The sequence below is a fragment of the Kogia breviceps genome, chromosome 11 (genome assembly GCF_026419965.1).
Source record: "Kogia breviceps isolate mKogBre1 chromosome 11, mKogBre1 haplotype 1, whole genome shotgun sequence".
In the NCBI taxonomy this organism is placed as follows: domain Eukaryota; kingdom Metazoa; phylum Chordata; class Mammalia; order Artiodactyla; family Physeteridae; genus Kogia; species Kogia breviceps.
The window spans coordinates 18,740,096-18,760,192 of NC_081320.1; the positions used below are offsets into that span (position 1 = coordinate 18,740,096).

At 39.8% G+C, this 20,097-nt stretch overlaps 1 protein-coding gene across 2 annotated transcripts in view; it reads right to left on the reverse strand.

Moving 5' to 3' along the window:
- CTNNA2 (catenin alpha 2) overlaps window positions 1-20,097 on the reverse strand; it is a 1,184,370-nt gene that overhangs the window by 787,632 nt on the left and 376,641 nt on the right. For both annotated transcript variants that reach the window (XM_067007311.1, XM_059079035.2), the window contains exons 5-6: window positions 16,026-16,145; window positions 10,868-11,134 (exon numbers count right to left, since the gene is read on the reverse strand). In XM_067007311.1, coding sequence (XP_066863412.1) covers window positions 10,868-11,134; window positions 16,026-16,145 — 387 coding nt within the window. The remainder of the gene's footprint in view (window positions 1-10,867; window positions 11,135-16,025; window positions 16,146-20,097) is intronic.

The window sequence follows — 20,097 nt, forward strand, 5'->3', positions numbered from 1 at the left end:
AAATGATAGTAAGTTATTTTCAAACAGAGAGATGCACATATATGTTTCTGGTCCTTTCAGAGGAGCAACTGAAGCAGAGACCTGGGAAACAATCAGTGTCAGCTCCAGAATTTCTTCCTAGGACAGTTTTAGGAGAGGGAAACTGGTTGGGAGTACGACAGGACCTGCCTGGAGGCTGCATCTGCACAGTGAGCACATTCTTCTACTTAGATTGTGTGATTGTTGGGCTACCTTTAGGGAGTTGATGGAGATGGTCATGATAACACCTCTCACCCCATTCTTCGCCAATACAGCTGAAATCAAAACACTTGTATTCCTCCTTTGGTTATGAGAATAATTACTTGTTTTGAGTTTGAGCAAACTGTTTGATCTCTCTGGAAATCACTTTTTACATTTATAAATTGGCTTATAGGGACTAGACCAGAACAAGGGGACTTTTAGTACTATTAATCTTTGATTTTCTGAATTAGAAATCCCTGTATTAGAAATTTCTATATTAGAAATTCTCTCTGACCTGTAAGTGTATGTTCTAGTCTGGGAAATATAGGTCCATCCTCAATCTAGAACATGGGGAAGTCCTACTCCTCACCACAACTGAGAATCCTGGAAATTTTCAAGAGAATATTACTGATAGAAAAGCTGAGCATTAATCAAAGGTAGGATTCAACACTGTCTTTTCACACTGCTTTATTTTTCCCTAGTTTTTGTATTACATCTTTAAAACAAGCGGCACGTCTTGCTAATTAATTGTGCTGAAAAGATATCATGTTGTTAAAAGAACATGTTAAAAAAGTGATAAATTCCTTTACACTGTGGTCCCTGGGTAGAGCAGGAACCATCATTTCATCCTCTCTCCCCACCCCTTTCTCTCAGTCGCCCCTCTTGCTTCCAGGTGTACTATGAGCATCTCAGAGACCGCCAAACCTGAAGAAATCTGACGCTTAATGTGAAGCTAAAGGTGGCTTTCACTACATCAGAAGCCAGTAAAGCAATGAGAATTTCCAAATAAACACAATGAGAAAGCTTGCACACTCAGAGTTAGCACCGGACTTACAGGTTCTCACTTTAAGACTCATCCTTCAGCCCGGTGGTTATTTACTCTCTGCTTGGGTTTTTCCCCTGTGATGCAGAATTGCCCACCTTTCAAGATTGCTTATGCTTTGGCAACATGGATGCAACTAGAGATGATCATACTAAGTGAAGTCAGAAAGAGAAAGACAAATGTCATATGATATCACTTATATGTGGAATCTAAAATATGACACAAATGAACTTATCTATGAAACAGAAACAGACTCACTGACATGGACATAAAGAATGGACTTGTGGTTGCCAAGGGGAAAGGGGGTGAGGGAGGGATGGACTGGGAGGTTGGGGTTATAGCAGACACAAACTATTACATATAGAATGGATAAACAATAAGGTCCTACTGTAGAACACAGGGAACTATATTCTATATCCTATGATAAACCATAATAGAGAAGAATATAAAAAGAACATATATATATATATACATCTGAATGACTTTGCTGTACAGCAGAAATTAACACAACACTGTAAAACAACTATACATCAATAAAAAATACTAATATATTTTTTGAAAAGATTGCTTATGCTTTGGTCAAACCTTCTCTGGAGGCTGTTGTGCATGATGGTGTAGATAGGGCCGCAGGAGAGTATCTATAACTACTGTCAAGTGACATTAACAACTTTCCAATCAGGTACTGATCCCTAAGACTTTTCTGGGGAACACCTTTAACACTAACTTTGGGTAGAAGATGTCTCGCTGACATTTCTGTTAGGAGAGGTAGGAGAAAAAGGTAACTAGCCTACCGTGGATTAGGCACCTATGAATGTTCATCACATAAAATTAGTATCACAATCTCGAGGAGTCAACATTATTACCCCATTTTATAGATTCAGAAGCAGAGGCATAGAAGGAAGAGTTCTGTGGCTGGATTCAGACACGAGCTTGTTTTGTTTGCCCTACACCATGATGTCGCGTTGTCCACCAGCGTGACTGGAGTAACCAGGAAGATGGGCACGGGACTAACGCCCTCAGTTACATCAGCTGCCTGCAAAGTTTTCTGCCACACGTGCATCCATGGGTAACCATTTCCCTACCGCCTTAGCTCAACGAATGTGTGTAATAAGAACAAAACAGGGTATCAGAGAACATTTGGAGAAATGAACAATGGGACTCGATAGGTCATAGTAAAGTTTCCCGAACGTGCTGCTGGAGAAGTTCGGGAAGTATGTTAAGGAATTTGTGTGATGAGAAATCCAAATGAGTGTTTTAGGAGGAGTTGTGTGTATGTAGTTCACCACAGAATCAAACTAAATCTTATAAGTGAGTACCAAGTACATCCTCCTTACTGTACCATAGGAAACACACAAGAAGGGGAAGGTATAATTCTGGAGGGCTAAGTACAGACAAGCACTCTAACACAAGAAATCATAAAAAAATAAGACCAAGGAGGTAAGCATTTTAAATAAATCACACTTTTCACCACTAAACAGTTCACTAGATAAAAGGACAAGCTTGGTTCCCAAATTTTATAGTATGGCTAATAAATAAATGATAATCAAAATGATATTTGCCATCACACATTTAGACAGCTTAGAATATGATCATCAATAATGTCAATATTCACTGTTAGATTTAGTACTAATTATCTGAAATAAAGGTGAACTCAGATCCACAGAATCAGTCAATATTCTTAAAGGAGAAAATTATTATCTTGGGGTAGATATAGATTCTTACATTTTCCCTTGTGAGAAGAAATAAAACTTGATTGGAAATATAATATTTTTGATTAAAGACACCAGGGAGGCAAATAAATGAGAATCTGAACCACAATTTTCAAGAAGGATATTTCAAATATCATTCTGTTATTTTGCGCAATGATGTTTTGTAGCTCCATGTTTGCTAATTGAAATGTAGAAGAGAAATTAAATTGTCTTGGGATATTTCCTTGGTGTAATTATAACAAGACATGACAGAAAAGTAAATGATGCTATCAGGAGATACTCCTAGGCTTATAACACCTTAAAAAGCTACAGTTTCTTGGAAGCAAGAAGACATGGGAGGCATCAATGTTCCAGAATAAGATTTCTCAGCAATAAATGATGATACTGGATAAATGGGTCCCTGCTTCCTGGCTCAGGAAGTATACCTTGTCCCAGATGTGGGCTGACTGTCTCACACTCAGCCAGTAGAACCACCCAAAACTCCACCCTGCCTTGAGTATCTCTTGCTATAAACTCATCAGCATCTGTATCCATCTTTACCACCTTCCCAGGGCTACAAACTTTTCCAAAAGGGATTAACGCAACGTCCACTGTATAACTTTAGTGTACAAAAGCTGTCACAAGCAGACTAACAGTTCTCTGAAGGCAGACTACACCCTCTCCATATTTACGTCCCCTGAGTTTGGCCGCACAGTATGTATTTAGGTTGTGCTATGTTTACAGGTAGACAGAAACCCACTGGAGTATGGTTTAATGTTCTGTTTGGCCACCAGATGTCAGTGTGTGATAAAGAACGCTAAAACACCACCGAATGTTTCTAGCTAGGAAGGATTAAAAGTACATTTTGGTGAGTTTAATTTGCCAGAGTGAAAAAGGGCAGAAAGATTCAGAGAAGATAGGAGAATTGCTGGAGCCTACTAGCCCTGTTATTACTATTACTTCCTACCACATGGGAAAATGTCTCCACTTTTTAAAAGTGTGTGTAAAAGTTTGTTGTTTTTTAAAAGTAAAATAAACATTAGTAAGCACACACTAATTGGAGCTCAATTAAACATAAATAGCTGTAACTAAATTAGAAAAATCCTGGATATTGTAGAATTTGGAATAAAATGTTCAAAATATATATCTATAAATTACTAGGCATTTCATAATTATACTGGTAGGAATGTAAGTTAAGTAAATTAAGAGCCAGAAAAAAGAAATCAATGAAAGAAAGTTATATTACATAAAAAAACAAATATCCCAAAAAAGACAGAAAATTCTCAAGACTTCACAACCGGACCTGTAAAAATGTTTGGTTTTTTTTACATAATTAAAGCTTACTATACCAAGCATTAACTCTTTCGATAAATGAAAATAAGAAGTACAGTTCTCAAGACCTGTTGATTCTACTCCTTCAATGTGGTTCAGAGCCACCCACTACTTCCCATTCCTGTTCCCACAATGTCCTCAGACATTCATAACCTCCCTCCCTAATCGCTCTCGCTGCACTGCAGCCTTGCCCTTTTCCAATCCATTCTCCACCCTGCAACCAAAGAAATATTTAAAAACACAAATCTGACCATGCATACATTCCCCTGCTTAGATCACCAGCAACTCCCTAATGCCTTCAGGTTGAAGCCCAGCCCCTTGCAAGGCCTACAAGCCTCTAGAAGCTTCCTCCAGCTCACCGACTTAGCCAGATTTCTCCCTGGGCTCCAGAACCAAATAGCTTACAATTCCTCTACCTACTACACCTCTGCATGCAAGGATGTTCTTTCTGTCTGAGAAACAGTTTCATTCACACACATCATGTTAATTTCTACTCATACACCACATCCTCGAGGAATTCTTCTCTGATTTCACCCTCCCTAATCTCACCCCGGCCATACACACACAGAAGGCTAGGTGCATACTATGTATATAGGTGCATACCACAGCATTTAAGCACTGCAGTAACTATACCTGTTCAGTAAGCATTTCTCCTTTACACCTTTATGAATGATCTTAGCTCTCCTGTGCCTAAACCTTATTCCAAGGCTTAGAGATGCTATCTCGGTAACTTAAGGTCACACATCCTTTGTTACTTACAGGGCTTTAGGTAGTAGCCAGACATTTGAATCTACGTTCTGGGCTCTTCCCAATGTCCTAGGCTACTTCTAAAAGCCATTAAGTGGGGACCACTTCATAGGAATATAGCAGAGAGCATTATTAAGGAGTACTAATAAACATATTAAAGAATAACAGACATAATAACTGTACAGATATTAAGCCTTCAAAAATATTGGCATGAACTCAGACAGGCAGAAGATTGCTGAACTTGCCTGCTCCATCTTTTTAGTACCTGAATTAGAAATCTGCAATTGCTTTTCAAAAGTTAAATGGCCCTGCTTACTGGCTTTTATTTTTATGCATTTGTCCTCCACTTTGCTAATTACTTTAGAACATGAGCTACATCTTGCATTTTCCTTATCAGTGTGTTTACAGTATTTTGATGGGGCCCCCTCCTCTCCTCTCTCCACCTTCACTCTAATGTAAACAAATACATAGAAAACTTATGATCCTCTTAACCCAATATGGGGGTTACCAGATGTCTGCAGTCAGAATGACTTTACAGAACATCAGAGGAGATGAGGCCTGGGGTGAACCTCTCTGATAAATATCTATGTTGATTTCCACAGCAATAGGGAGGGTTAGAACTGGGAAAGGACTGGACAAGATGCTCTGTGAAATGTACTTCTCCAAGGAGACCTTCCTCCTTGCCTGATGTTGTAGAGACCATGAATCAATAAAACCCTGTAAGAATCCCTGAGCCAGCCAGAATTCTGGTTCATGGCTCCTTAAGGGACTAGAGCTTCCCCAGAAGCATCTATCTGGGCCTGGTAACAATAATAAGAAATAATTATTTCCTATTCAAAAATATGAAGAGTGATATTTGGAGAAGGGGGTCAACAGAAAAAACTCTACTTCTTCAGATTCCTTCAGCATAGGTCTCTGAGGTCATGTATTTGGGCCTGTGACCTAAGTGATCTACATAGCCCTCCAGCTCTCCACTGGAGCTCTATGCCAACCACCCTGGATCCCAAACCCTAGTCCCGGGTCGTTATTCCTCTCAGGTACCCAGAAACCTCTTTTCATGTCCCAGCAATGAGCTGGGGTCCTGCTGTGAAGTGATTGCTGTCACCTGGACTCCTGCTCCTTCACCTCTTTCTTTGGACTAAATCTCCTAGAATCTGAGTGCACCCCCTGAGGACAGCACACAGTTGGAATAACCCCAGGGAGTAAACACTGGAGCACGAAGCCCCCCCCCCAACCCCCAACGGGTGGGACAATTCTCTCCCACTGCAGTTAGCCTCAATCCCTTAACCTGGTCAGATTACAGATCCTTGCCATCCTTATCCACCTGTGATACAGACGTCTCATCTTTCCTTACACTCACACTCCAACATTACCACCCACTGAACGCCAGACCAGTGAGAGAATTAGCACTGGACCAAGAAATGAAAATATATTTTCAAAGAAGGAGAAAAAAGGAAGAAAACCTAAAAGGTAGAGGGGGAGGTATGAAAAATTAGGCAGAAATAAAAATGGCAACTTACACAGCGTTGGTATGTCATGGTGACATTTCAGCTCATTGTGGTTGAGACCAGACTGTCTTACTTCTCAAGCACAGACGTTTAAATCTTGCAAGTGAGAAGTAATACAGTGAAAGAGAAAGTATACTTAATACTATTCAATGCCCCCCTCTTTCCAAAGCTGAAGCAATCAAGAACTAGAAAGGAAGAGCCCAAAGATGTCATGAGTGAACGTTCCCTAGAGACCCTCAGACATAGTATCACAGAGGAGGGGCAGGAGTAGAGGGTAGACGACAAGGCTGAAAGAGGTTAAGAGCTAGTCAGCGGCCAAGTAGATTAGAATCTACTTCTTCACTCTGTAAGGGAAACAAAGAGTGAAATATGAGAAGATGGTAAGTATGGTAGTCTAACATTTTATTTCATTTTCTTTTTAGGTTGTAGAAGACAAATACATTTTTTTCTATAGGCTGAGGGAACCAAACAAGCGGAGTAGGAGAAATTAAATGTAAAAGCAAAAGAGAATTATTAGTCAAGCCAATTCCCAGGGAAATGGGAAAAGAAAGATGCAAAACCACAAGTAGAATGCTTAAGGTTAGAGGAATTTGAGATTAAGGTTAGAGGAATTGTCTGATTTAAAAGAAAATAATAACTGTAAAAGCAAAATAGCTATCAATTATGAAGACTGGATCATGAATGGTGTCCATTTCCATTTTTCTAAAGTATCTTCATCTACAAAAGAAAGCTTCAAAAAACAAGGCATGGCATACTCTCTTTTCTTTAAAATAATAAAGAAATTCTTTAGGAATAACTTTTCATATTCCTTTCTCCCACTCTTGGAAGTTTTCTAGCAGTCAAAGTTGACATTATAACATGATTTACTCCTGAGCAGTCACCACATTTTTCTAAATTATTTTCCGTATCCCTTAGTAGATAGCTTCACTAGATAAAATTACCTACCTCAAGTTGCCACATTCTAAACAGGTTGATTTTTCCATTGATTAGCAATCATTTTACTTTTTGCTGTTGTATCATTAGAGACTCTCTTGATAGTTTCAAGTTTTTAAAATACTGGGGTTTTTCTTTCAGTCTTTTACTTCATAAATCACTACATCAACTCTTCATGTAGGTAGGATAATAATGCCAGAAAATAAGTCACCGAGCACTGAGCCATAATTATAACTATATAGTTATATAACTATAACTAGGTAGAAATCAACCCTATAGTTTCAGACAAATGAATGCAAAAATATTAATTTTTGCCTTGTTCTTAATCAACTAAGAAACTCAAAGCCACTTCTGCATCCTACCTCCCAGTAAAACTGGGTTTAACACAATGATGACTATTATTATGAAATGGACTGGACTTCAACTTCAACATTAGGGGATGACTGAAAATATATTTTGTATTTGTACGGTTCCTTTCACTTCAGAATCTCAACGTTGCTTGACTTTTTCAAATCCCTATTACATTGGCAAGCCACCAAACCAAGAACCGGTAAGGGATATTACCAGAAAAGTAAATCACCGGAAGTGTCAGTGAGTTTCCCACCCAATGTAATATCAATTTGTTTAATATCTGAGAATAGCATTTAGGATTTAAGACAAATGCCTGTGAATTCTAAATCAACTTCACGTCAATACGCCTGGGAAATAAAAAATACTGAGGTATTCATTATGCAAATATAGAAAAGAAATGTATAATTCTGTTACACAGAGAAATGGAACATTATTTTTAGTGAGAGATTTTCAAATATCATTAAGGACTGTCTAGGTTTGCTGGTGTCAGAAATGATAAAAAATCTACAACTGGTTAATTACATTATATCTTTAAATAATAATATTTTACTAGCATTACTACTTTTGAGAAAGTACTGAAATTAATTTCACTTACTAAATAACTGTTTTTAGAGAACCACACCAAATGGGACTACTATCTATGAATTGCTAATTGAGACGGTTCCACATGTTAATTTTTGTCAACATCAGAGAAATACAATTTTAAACATTAGGTAATGCTGTATGCAATTTACATAGCTTGAGAACTAATATACATTTAATAATACAATATTACTTGGTTAATATACTTAGCTAATATAATATACAATTAGTTAACATATAAGATACCTAGTTAATATAAGTAATAAACATCACTTAGTTAATATTTATAATGATACATAGCAATATATAAAGTTAATAAAATATAATTAGTGAATTAGTTAATATGCCACTTTTTTAATAAAAAAATCTTTGACTATTACATTCATATGTTAACCTCCCAAAGCCTAATTGTCCATAATAAGAAGATACCAACCTATTAGAACAGTTGGAAAGTACGCCAACATACTTTGTTAGTAGACTTTTCCCACATGGCCTAAGTTTTATTTTCTGAATCCAAAGCCATAATAACCCAATGATGCCTCAATTGTTAAATTCACTGCAGGTTAAAGTTCCTTTTAATGAAAATGGTTGAGATACAAAGAGAATGGGAAGCTGCAGTCACCACGCTCTCGGGCAGAAGGTGGCAGCAGCCGAAGAGTCTGGACTATCCTTCAAGAGAGTCCTCTGTATGCTGCATATCTACTCTATTACCAGGTCCTCACTTAGGCTTTATTGTTTACTTTTTGATTATAATATAAACTATGATTATCAAAGTGTAATTGTGTCAATATCTAAATATTTTTTAATTTTAAAAAGCACAATTTCAAAAAAAGAAAGCATTATTTCATAAAATAATTTTATTTGCTGTTGTAATTTTCTATTCTGTTTAACTGATGAGACAATTTTATTCTAATGCACTCAGTAAAAATTAATGTGGCATTGTAATGTGTTAATATTTGAGTGCATGACCTGCTCATTCATTCTTAACCAAGAAAAAAAAAAAAGGAAAAAAAAAATTTATTATCACTCTGTCAAGTTCCAGAGAAGTCCTCCTAGAATTTTTATACAGATTGTCTGAATATTATAAAAACTGATAGGGTCAATAGTTTTTCCTACCTGGGATCATGACATCATTTACCAAAAAGTAAAACTTACCCTTCTGTAAAGTAATATAATTTTCTATCTTAGAACCTCTACATTTGTATCAGGTTTATTTCTAACATAATAAAGAAATACAATTAAGTTAAGTAGTGAAATAAAGCCAACAAATTATTTTTATTGTTCATTTTATGAACAGGATCTCTTTTCCATTATTCTATTTTTTTTTACATTATGGAAATCTAGTAACTTCTATATCTTTATTTTAAAATCAATGACCTTACTGAAGTATCTTATTAGTTCCAATAAATTTTCTGTTGTCTCCTAAAACTTTGTGAATACACTACATATTAAGGCCTAATTTCTGTGGTAACTACTTGAAATGTATTGTATTTAATCCTTATTTTAGAAACTTTGGAAATAATATATATACATGGTCTGAGTTCAATATATGTATTTTTTTTGACTAACTGAAAAAATAAAAGAAAGAAGAGAGATGCCTGTGAAAACTGGAAAGAATTATCTGTGTATAATGTGTTATAATTATCCCTCCTTTATATCATCCATCTCCATACCTTTATCATTTGCTCCTGGTTCTCTTTTCTAGCAGGCAGCCAGTCATCTCCTGCCAAAAATTCATGTCAACATATCCAAAAGCAAGCTCATCATCTTTCTCCACAGCTGTTAAGCAACCGATTTTTCTCCTATGAATTCCTGTTACATTGTATTTTATCACTTAGAGGGTTTCAGTACATTCTGCATCCTTCATCTCCTCTAAGGGAAAATATAACTCTTAAAAGCAGATACTAATTATTTATAAATGTTTTTAGCTCACAACACATGTAGGCTCTCACTGAACATGGGATGAACTCAACTGAATTCCACCTTCTCACAGGTGGGCTGTATCCTGGCCCAGGGGCAGTGAGAACTGTCACCTCTGGCTGGGCTGTTGATGACATGCGTCCTTCCCACTCATTCGGTTGCCATGACTATGGCACAGTGAGCCATCCTTCTTCTGCTTCCCTCATTGGGACACACCCCTTGAAATAGTAGGTTCAGAATGCGGGTCATTCACAGGACCAGCAGAGGTGTCACCCAGAGGGTCTGATGCGAGTTAGACCAGGATCCCGGATGGGAGGAGAGGGCAGTGGAGTCTGCTTGACGCTGATTGAAAATGAAGAAATTGAGAGCAGTTCTTCACCCAAACACAACATCGAGGCAATCCACATCTACACTGCCTATGACATTTGCCTCTTTAATAATAAAGATAATCCTGCAAATGATAAACTGTCTCTAAAATAGCCTGTGGTGTAGGAAAGTTACAGTGTTCAAGGTTTCTACCTGCATGGGATCAGGTCCTCTTTCACACAGCTGTTAGTTCCTTTAAAGACCAGTAAACTAGGTTCTACCAAGATGTCGGATTCCTAGTAACAGTCATACATCAGGTGGTTTAACTTACTATCAAAAGCCTCAAGAGAGGTAAATCAATGTATATTATCTTCATCCCAAAACATTTGGCCCTTCATCCCCAAACATTTTTTCAGTGAAAACCCACGCCCTCCTGGGTATATCACCCAGATGCTTACGTCAAATTCGTTCAGGGCCGCAGCCAGCTCCCCGATGCCCGTGTGGCCTTTGGCTTCGTCGGTGGGCGAGGTAGCTTGAGCAGCATTGGAGATGCCGGCGATGGCCTCCTGCACTTGTTTGAACACGTAATCTCGGTTGGCTCTGGTGGCGGCAACATCTGGGTGGCGGAGAAAGGCTTGGGAGGCTGTGTACAGCATTGTGGCGTTCTTCTTTAGAGCCCCTCGGGCAGCTGCCATCTCATCCCGACAGTGAGGGTCCTTCAGCTCCTGTGTGTGCAGAACGCAAGCCCGTCACTTCCATGAAGCTTGCCATGGAAGTGCCTGTAATAGAACTTAAAGTCACAGACATCTAGGACCACTGAATTTTAGAAAGCATCTCCTCTCTCCTCTCTCTAGCTGCCAAGACTTTGCACGTACTGTTCTTTCTGTGTGAAAGAGCATGCCTCTTCCACCCCTTATCCTTTCCCCTGATGGGGCCCATCCTCTGAGAACCTACTCTCCATACAGCCCTCTAAGCAACATCCCCTTCGATCTGTTCCCACAAGACCCTCTTCCCTCCTATCATTAACACTCATCAATGCTTTATTGTATTTACTTATTTAAGTACATGTCTTTCTCCTAAACTGTGTCTAATGAGAGCAGAGAGCCCTAGCTATCTTGCTCAGTGGTTCTTTAGGCAACAGCACAGTATCTGGCCCATGAAATGCATTCAGTGAATATTGCTGCAAGAATGTATAAAGTGAGCCACCAACAAGGTAAGTGGCTTGAATGGATCAGAGTTAGTTATCAGCAGATGGAAAACCTAAACTTCAGTTTTCTGATATTGTGCCTGACTCTACATTCAATTACAATCGCAAACATGGGAAATAGAACTCCTCTGATTTTGCTTAGTACATCACTGCCACTTCATTATCATTTTCAGCATAAGGTTCATTTTTTTAAAAAAACTACTTTTGATGGCAAATCACTCATTTCAGTTTAGGGAGTAATAAAAAAAATAGATCAAAGATGATTTGCTTCCTTAGTTTTAGATGTCAAAATAGTACCACTGTAGAGTCTCTTTATTTTCAGCTTTAAAGGGTGTTATTAAGAAAATGTTCACAGCATTTTTGGAAATGTTAAAGGCAGTACTGTTCTCTGAGAACCATGTAGGACTGCCAGCTGAGTACCTCTGGGAGAAAATTTCTCTAGCTTCAAAATCTATCACTAGAGGGTATTTGAACCACTGGGGTTCTATGCCTATTTGTTCAGTTGGTACATGATAGATGGATGACCTGGAAACAGTGGATTACATCTCTCTTCCATGGGTCAAAATAATTCTGAGACAAGCACATTATATTTGATATCTAAGATTGTCAAGACAAACTGACATTAAGTAGTAAATAACTAACTGAGCCATCTACCCCCCTTTGCTTAAGCTCTAACAGATCTATGCCAGCCAACACAGTTTCTAAATTGGGATGACTTATTTTTAGCTCTAAAGATCAACACAGATAAATGGGGAATCAACATGTGAGGGTATCCTCTACGCTGGTCAATAATCTAGGCGGTGCAGGTAGAAGTTTCCTCCCAACTAGTCATGAAGGGTCTTATTAACCTCCAGAACACCTGGTCCAGAAATCTTAGATTCCATTCTGGGATATATCTATGCCAAAAAAAAAATCTAAATATGAAAGTGAGAAATAGGGGGTGGGAAATTCTTTCCATAAAGATATTTTTAGAAACATTTTTAATCACAGGAAAAAAACCTGTAAACAATGTAAATGCTGATTTATGAAGAATTGGTTAAGTAGACTATTGAAGTTTTCATTTGATGGACTCTTTATGTGGATATTAAAAGAAGTTTCCATATAAATAATAAAATGGGTAATATTTATAAGATAAAGAAGAACATTTTACGCCTATTTGTATGCACGGTATGATTGTAAATACGTTACAATACGAAGATAAACAACTGAAAAGCAATATATCAAAATATTAGCACGATGTTTCTGTGGCTGGTAGAGTGTTATACAATTTTTTTTCTTCTTTTAATTCTACTTTTTTTCCTAAATTTTCTTGAAAGAGTGTGAAATAGCAATTAGTTAAAACAAGGTTAATGAGATAAAAATAAATTATATTTATGGGCATTCTCAGATGAATATCTCATACATTACTGTGGATTTTAATGCCAGCTACATGCTGATGACTTGTTTCCATCTCCAACCCACACCTCTCTCCTTTTGACATTTCTACATGGATCTTACAAGCATCTCAAAATCAATGTATCTATGTATTTTCATACATAGATACATCGATTTTCTTCATCTCTAACCCTCACTGTTCCCTTTCCAGTCTTCACCCATCTCAGTAAATTCCTCACCATCTACCCATTTGCTCAAACAGAGCCTCAGATGTGAACTGGTTGCTGTCGCTCCCTAAACTCCCACAGCCAATTGCACAGCAGGTCCTGAGTGTTCTATTTGCAAAATAAACGTGGACTCCCTATGCTTTTTTCCACTGGTACTGCTGCCAAGCTATTTGAGACCACCACGGAGGCAGAAAACACACAGCCAGGCCCCAGGACAGCCTCCTTGTGTACAGGCATTAGTCAGAAGGCAAAGCTACCTCCTTGTTTTGCCCATACTGAGGCCATGATGCATGGAGGAATGGCATCTAAAACAGAAACTTTGTAGTATCTGAGCAAGAAACTCTGACCATGAAAAACCATGGAGCATGCGCAATAAAAATGCACAGGTTGCTGATGACCCTATAGGACCTTCCACGTGTGGCACTCAACTAGTAAGGGACAATTTAAGGGAAAACAGCTCCTAGAGAGCATGTAGGCTGGCTTCCGGAGACAAATGCACAGGACAAGAAACTGATGCAACCTGGTGCAATCCAGGCCACACCTCAACCCTCTGCTCAAAGAATATGCCCCCCTAATCAAAAAGACTCCCACCCATTCAAAGTGCTAAAAATAAGACAAAAAGGGGATCAACAACCCTGGGTGGCACCCCTCACTCTAGAGGACACCCACACTCTTCTCTGAGTGTGTAACTTTTGCTTCTGTCCTGAATAAACTGTGTCTTTGTTCTCTTTGCGCCTCAGACTCAGTATGTGTATTTATTTTTTCCTCTGTGTTTTGTGTTCCTCACCAAATTATTTTGGATGAATTGAACGAGAGCCTGAACATTTTTTTTTTTTTTCCCTGCGGTACGCAGGCCTCTCACTGCTGTGGCCTCTCCCGCCGCGGAGCACAGGCTCCGGACGTGCAGGCTCAGCGGCCATGGCTCACGGGCCCAGCCGCTCCGCGGCATGTGAGATCTTCCCGGACCGGGGCACGAACCCATGTCGCCTGCATCGGCAGGTGGACTCTCAACCACTGCGCCACCAGGGAAGCCCAGAGCCTGGACTTTTGATAAAGATTTTCCAGAATCACCAGCATCGCTCACCTAGATGACTTCAGCCCGCTCCCAACTACAACTAGTCTCTCCTCTTCCACGCTACCCCCTCTTTGCAACGTACCTAGAATAACATTAAACTGTAAATCTGAGACTTTGATACCAAACTCTGAACTATTCAACTACTACCCATTCACTTAACAATAAAATCCAAACACTCTGCAAGACTCTGAGTGTCCTGGCACCCACCGTTCTCCCCAGCCTCCCCCTTGGTTCACGGAAATCAAGATTCAATGCATTTTTTTTTCCAGGTGTTTAAACAAGCTAAGTGGCTTTTGGGCCTCAAACCTGTGCTGCAGAGTAACTTCGCTCCTAACCACATTACACTGTGGGCTACCACACAAGATTCCACTTGAACAAAGGATTCTGTTGATAACAAAATACTTAAAAATAACCGCCTGAACTAAAATCATGACTGTGTGCCCACCACAAAGGACACTGGAAGCTCTTTAGGGGAAGGGACTAGATCTTGGTCAAGTTTGTAATACGGGTGTCACTTCAGTCTGGCACAGATGAACACTCAACACATGTTCACTAGAATTCTCCTGTTGGTCACAGAGGACCTTAGAAAAAGTCACTAGGAAGTGCCCAAAATGTCGAAGAATCCTGGGAATAGTCAAGAAGATGGGTGAATAGGATTTTAACTAACCTCTCCACATTTAAAGATTTTTTTTTCTAAGAAGGAAGAAAAAGACACACTCTTTGGAAACAAAATTCTAATGGTACCTACTGAACAAATAGAGCTGGCTAAATGGAGAGTGTCATCTTGAGACAAAAGGGAGGCAAAGAAAACCCCAGGTCAACCACTTTCATCAAAGTGCCTCGCTACCTGTGCTCTCCCTCCCCTGTCCATTCCCTTCTCTCCCTCTCTCTTTCCCTCTCTCTCTCTGCCTTTTCTCTATTTTTCTTCGTGTTTACTTAATCTCTTTGATAAAAGTTTCACTGTACATACTACACACTTGGGGTGTGTATATGCACGGTGCTGTCCACAGGGCTGGGAGATAAAAAGTGAGGGCTAAGGACAGTGCCCAGGGAGTGGCCACAGCATCACACCACAGTTTGATATTCTTTATATTTCAATCGGGAGCTTTTCCAAGTGTGAACAAAAGGTTAGAGTGTGGTCAGACATAGAGAACAAGCTTGTGGTCGTGAAGGGGGAAGGGGGTGGGGGAGTGATGGACTGGGAGTTTGGGGTTAGCAGATGCAAACAATCACACATGGAGTGCATAACAACAGGGTCTTGCTGTATAGCACAGGGAACTATATTCAATATCCTGAGATAAACCATGATGGAAAAGAATATTTTAAAATGTATATATCAATATATGTATAACTGAATCACTTTGCTGTACGGCCAAAATTAACACAACATTGTAAATCAACTATATTTCCATAAAAACATAAATATAAAAGTCAAAAAAAAAAGAAAGGTTAGAGTGTGGTAGGGCTGGCGTGGTGGTTCCCACCAGTGAAGCAGGTGGCCTGTGACTTACTGTAAGCACGCGGGGGCCCGAGAGTACCCAGGGAGTACCAGCGCTGTACGGTAGGGCCAGAACAGGCCCGAATAGGAAGATGCCTTTGTGATCACAGGTTCCAAAGGCATCTGATGATCTGACAGCCAGCAGATGCAGCTGATCCACTGTCTGGGTCTACAAAAGTACAAGGTTACTTAAACTCACTCACTTTCTCCCCTAGATTTCCAAAATCTTTCCCACCTGTTGTCTTCTTGCAGCTACATAGTTAAGTTTCACCATCTCTTTTCCAAATTCTTTAAAGCGATTTGCAAGGTCTTGCTCATTTGTAGCGTTTTTGACAGCTTCCAAGGCCTCCTCCACCTGAAACGATAAAAAAAAAAAAAAAAAAATACATTTATAACTGGATAGTATTGCAATATTATTAAACATGCTAGAAATGCTAGTTTGTTGAAAACATTTATGCGTTAACAGTTAAATAATGGGAAAAAGTACCCCAAGAAGCTTTATAATCAGAATAAATATTTGTTCAACATTTATATATTTTGTATATAAAAGATAATAATTGCTGAACTCCTGAAGCATATAAAATACTACATTGATTGCATTTTGAGTTATGGTTTTGATAAGGGATATGGATTTTTAATTTCAAGTAGGAAAATATACTTAAGAAATATGGAATTGAAAAACAAACTTTAGAAATCTTCAGAGAAGGAAATGTTTTGCAAACAAAAAGTGGAGGAACTTCTGGGCTGCAAAAAGTTTGAGGTAGCTTAAATCTGCAACCAATCTTCTTGGTATCACCTCTAAATCTGGGACTAAAGGGATTGTAATTTTAAGCGGAGTTTACACCTTGACATCCAATAGAAGAGAAAATATTGAGCCTCGAGAAGTGAATTTGAAGTTTTGTTGCCATGTAAGGTGTCATCAACTCGGGTGAATAGAATAATGATCAGTGGAAATAGCCAAGAACATAATCGTGAGTGAATAAGGCACAAGACAGAACTATGTTTGCAAAATCAAAAGTTCTTCGTTTTGAAGGGAGTCTGGTAGAGAGGCTTCAAGTAGTACAGGCTTCTGAGAGTGGCAGTAGAAAAAGAGAAATGGTAGCTCTGAAAGAGTAATGAGAAATACAGAGAATGTATGGGTCTACTGCAGAATTCCAATTGGCTCTTGTAGTTTAGACCAAATCAAAGGACAATATACAGACAGTTCATTGTTTGACAATGCGGAAATCCAAATGACCATTAAAATGGCTAGAAAAAGTCATAGATCGGGCTTCCCTGGTGGCGCAGTGGTTGAGAGTCCGCCTGCCTATGCAGGGGACACGGGTTCGTGCCCCTGTCCGGGAGGATCCCACGTGCCGCGGAGCGGCTGGGCCCGTGAGCCATGGCCGCTGCGCCTGCGCGTCCAGAGCCTGTGCTCCGCGGCGGGAGGGGCCACAGCAGTGAGAGGCCCGCGTACCTCCCCAAAAAATATATATATATAGTACTATAGAGATACACCTTTGTTTAACTTGACACAATCACAAAGGTGGCTAATCCAACTTCCTCACCAAGTTCCACTGAGTGCAGGAAGAGAATAGTGTATATAAACCAGTGATAACGGATATCACCAAATCTTTTCCTCTATAGATATGACCGTACCACTAAATTGACTAAATAGGCTAACATTTCATTACGGAAAGAGTTGCAGCAAGCAAGGGAAGTTATTTAGAATGATGGTGATGGGGGTTCAGTCTAGACTCCAGATAAAATTAGGTTTCCATTCTCATCTTTTATGGAAGATAGAAGATCTTCCTTTCGTACCTATTTGCATTGTTCCTGAATGATTGTGAAGAGGAAAGGCTACATCTTGCTCTTGGAATGTCTGCGGGTGACAGGGACCTGGGGAGAGTGGAAGGACACAGACGGCAGGCTGTGTGATGGTTCTGAGAAGAAGAGTGGTGCCCATGGGGGAGGTGTTATAAGGGGAGGTTTGGGGGACTCTGTGTGCTGCATTGGGAAGTCACTTCCAACAAGCTGATGAAGGGGGCCCTTAGAGGCAGCTGCCACGTCCTTCCTTGTAATAAATGCCCCCCTGACCTTGGACCCTACAGATAGTTATTCTCCCCCCACGGCCGGCCTGGGCTGACAAACACCACCGTAAGAACCCTCAGCTCTGGCAGGCCTTCCTGTCCTTAATACTGAAGCCTGAGCTCTGGGGATGGGGATAGCTGAAAAGGGTGAACTTCTAGACAGGATATTAAAATCTCCTCCCTATTTGGTGGATTTAGATATTATTTTCAGAGTTTGTCCCTTAAAACTCTGAAAATCTTGAGTCTTCTCAGAGTTTGTCTGAAATAGCCCTTAACCCCCATTTCCAAAGCAAGCCTACTTGTCACTATTATTTAGTCGACAGCTCTGTCAAATTGTTTGAGACAGACTCTTTAAATCAATCTCTGGGACTTCCCTGGTGGTCCAGGGGTTAAGGCTCCGTGCTCCCAATGCAGCGGGCACAGGTTTGATCCCTGGTTGGGGAACTAAGATCCCACATGCTGCACAGCGTGGCCATAAACAATACATTAATGACATTAAATCAAATCAGTCTCCAATCTTCCTGACTGAAACTGCACTTACTTATTTTGACGTAAAAAAGTAGTCTGAGAATTCATACTTCTTAAGTATGAATACCTATTAAGCACCTCCTAGGAACTAGGCAGGCATACAGGGCTGGGGACAACGGGAACAGAAGAGTCTGAGTCCCCTCCTGGACCGTGTGATCCTGTTCTCCTGTCCACAGTCACTGCCCATACCAGTGCTATAAATCATTGTTATGATCATTTCCGTTTGGACAGACTGACCTCATTCCAGGGTCCTTCAGCTGATATCCAGTTGATTGGATTTTAAGTGACACTAATGAAACTAATAAGTCATACAAAGCTCTCTTGTTGGGATCTGGATTTATAGCTAAATTTAAAAGATGTTATCTTGGAAATAGGAGTTGGCCAAGTAAATGAATGAACGAAGACAAGATCCTATATTTAACTACTTTACTTGTTGAGCCATATACTCTGGTTTGATGATGGATATCTCGGCAACATCATACTTTATCTTCCTGCCTCCTAATGATAAGCTGGCCTTCTTCATTACATTTTGTTTCCTTGTTCAAAAGTGAAGAAAATGATTTCATCAGAAAGCAAGAATGATTAAATGCTAGCATCATATTCATAAAGTGCCACGCTTTATAAAGTACAATAATACAGCTTGATCCATTTCCAAAGTTACTTTCAGCTTGTACAAGCAAAAGGACAAGAGCCAATGTCCCTGGATACTGATGCTGTAGCAGACATTGGTCCAAATGTTTTACATATATCTAATTTAGTCCCCCAAAACAGCTCTTTGAAGCTGATAGTTTTCTTGTTTCTTCTTTACAGAGGAAAGACTGCAGCCAGAGGGGTGACACAGCCAGCCTGAGCGGTCTCACAGCAAGAGAGTGCAGGAACCTAGGTGTGAACCCAGATAGTTTGCTCCAGAGCTCATACTTTTAACTCCCGGGCTGTGCTGCCTCCGTTTCCTAAAAAGGATGGTTTTGTAAAGCTGCTGGAGTCCAGTTTGGATTGAACTGATCAGCTGATAATGAAGATTCATTAAGAGTCCTGCCCCATCTGATGAGTCTCCAGGTTCCAGTCATTCCACCTCAATTTCTCTAAAATCTACCCCTTCACAGTAGACACTGCCACTGCCTTCACTCAGCTTTCCTTTCATTCACTGGATTGGATCATTTTAATCATCTCTCGATCTGTCTCTTTGCTTGGGCTCACCCCTCTTCTAATTCCTTCTCCATACTGCTACCAAAATTATTTGGCTAAATCACGAAGCTGATTCTAATGCTTAGGACTACTCATTGGTCCCCCGTGATCCATACAGCGTCTAAACAAATGGGTGGAGTCCAAACTAATTCTCATGATACTAATACTAATAAATACTAAATACTAATACTAATACGCTGGCTTGTATGGCACTTCAGTGGCCTCTCTGTCATCCAGTGACCTAGGAACATCTGGATCTTGGCCCTGGTTTGGGGTGGGCTCTATCTCAGTCCTGGGGGGAGTGGCTGCTCCTTCCATCTGCCATTCCTAGACAATTCCTTGTTACTCTCATCTATTAGAGCTAATAATTCTTTACATTAAGCTTTCCCTGCTCAAATTACTGTGTAGTTTCGCCCTCACTACTGGACAGGATGATACCTCCCCCACTCTTCTGATGGGGCCAAACTCTTTCCAATCACCCTCAACTCTTAGCCCCCAGCTTCAGGCTTGGGCTTGTGCCTCCAG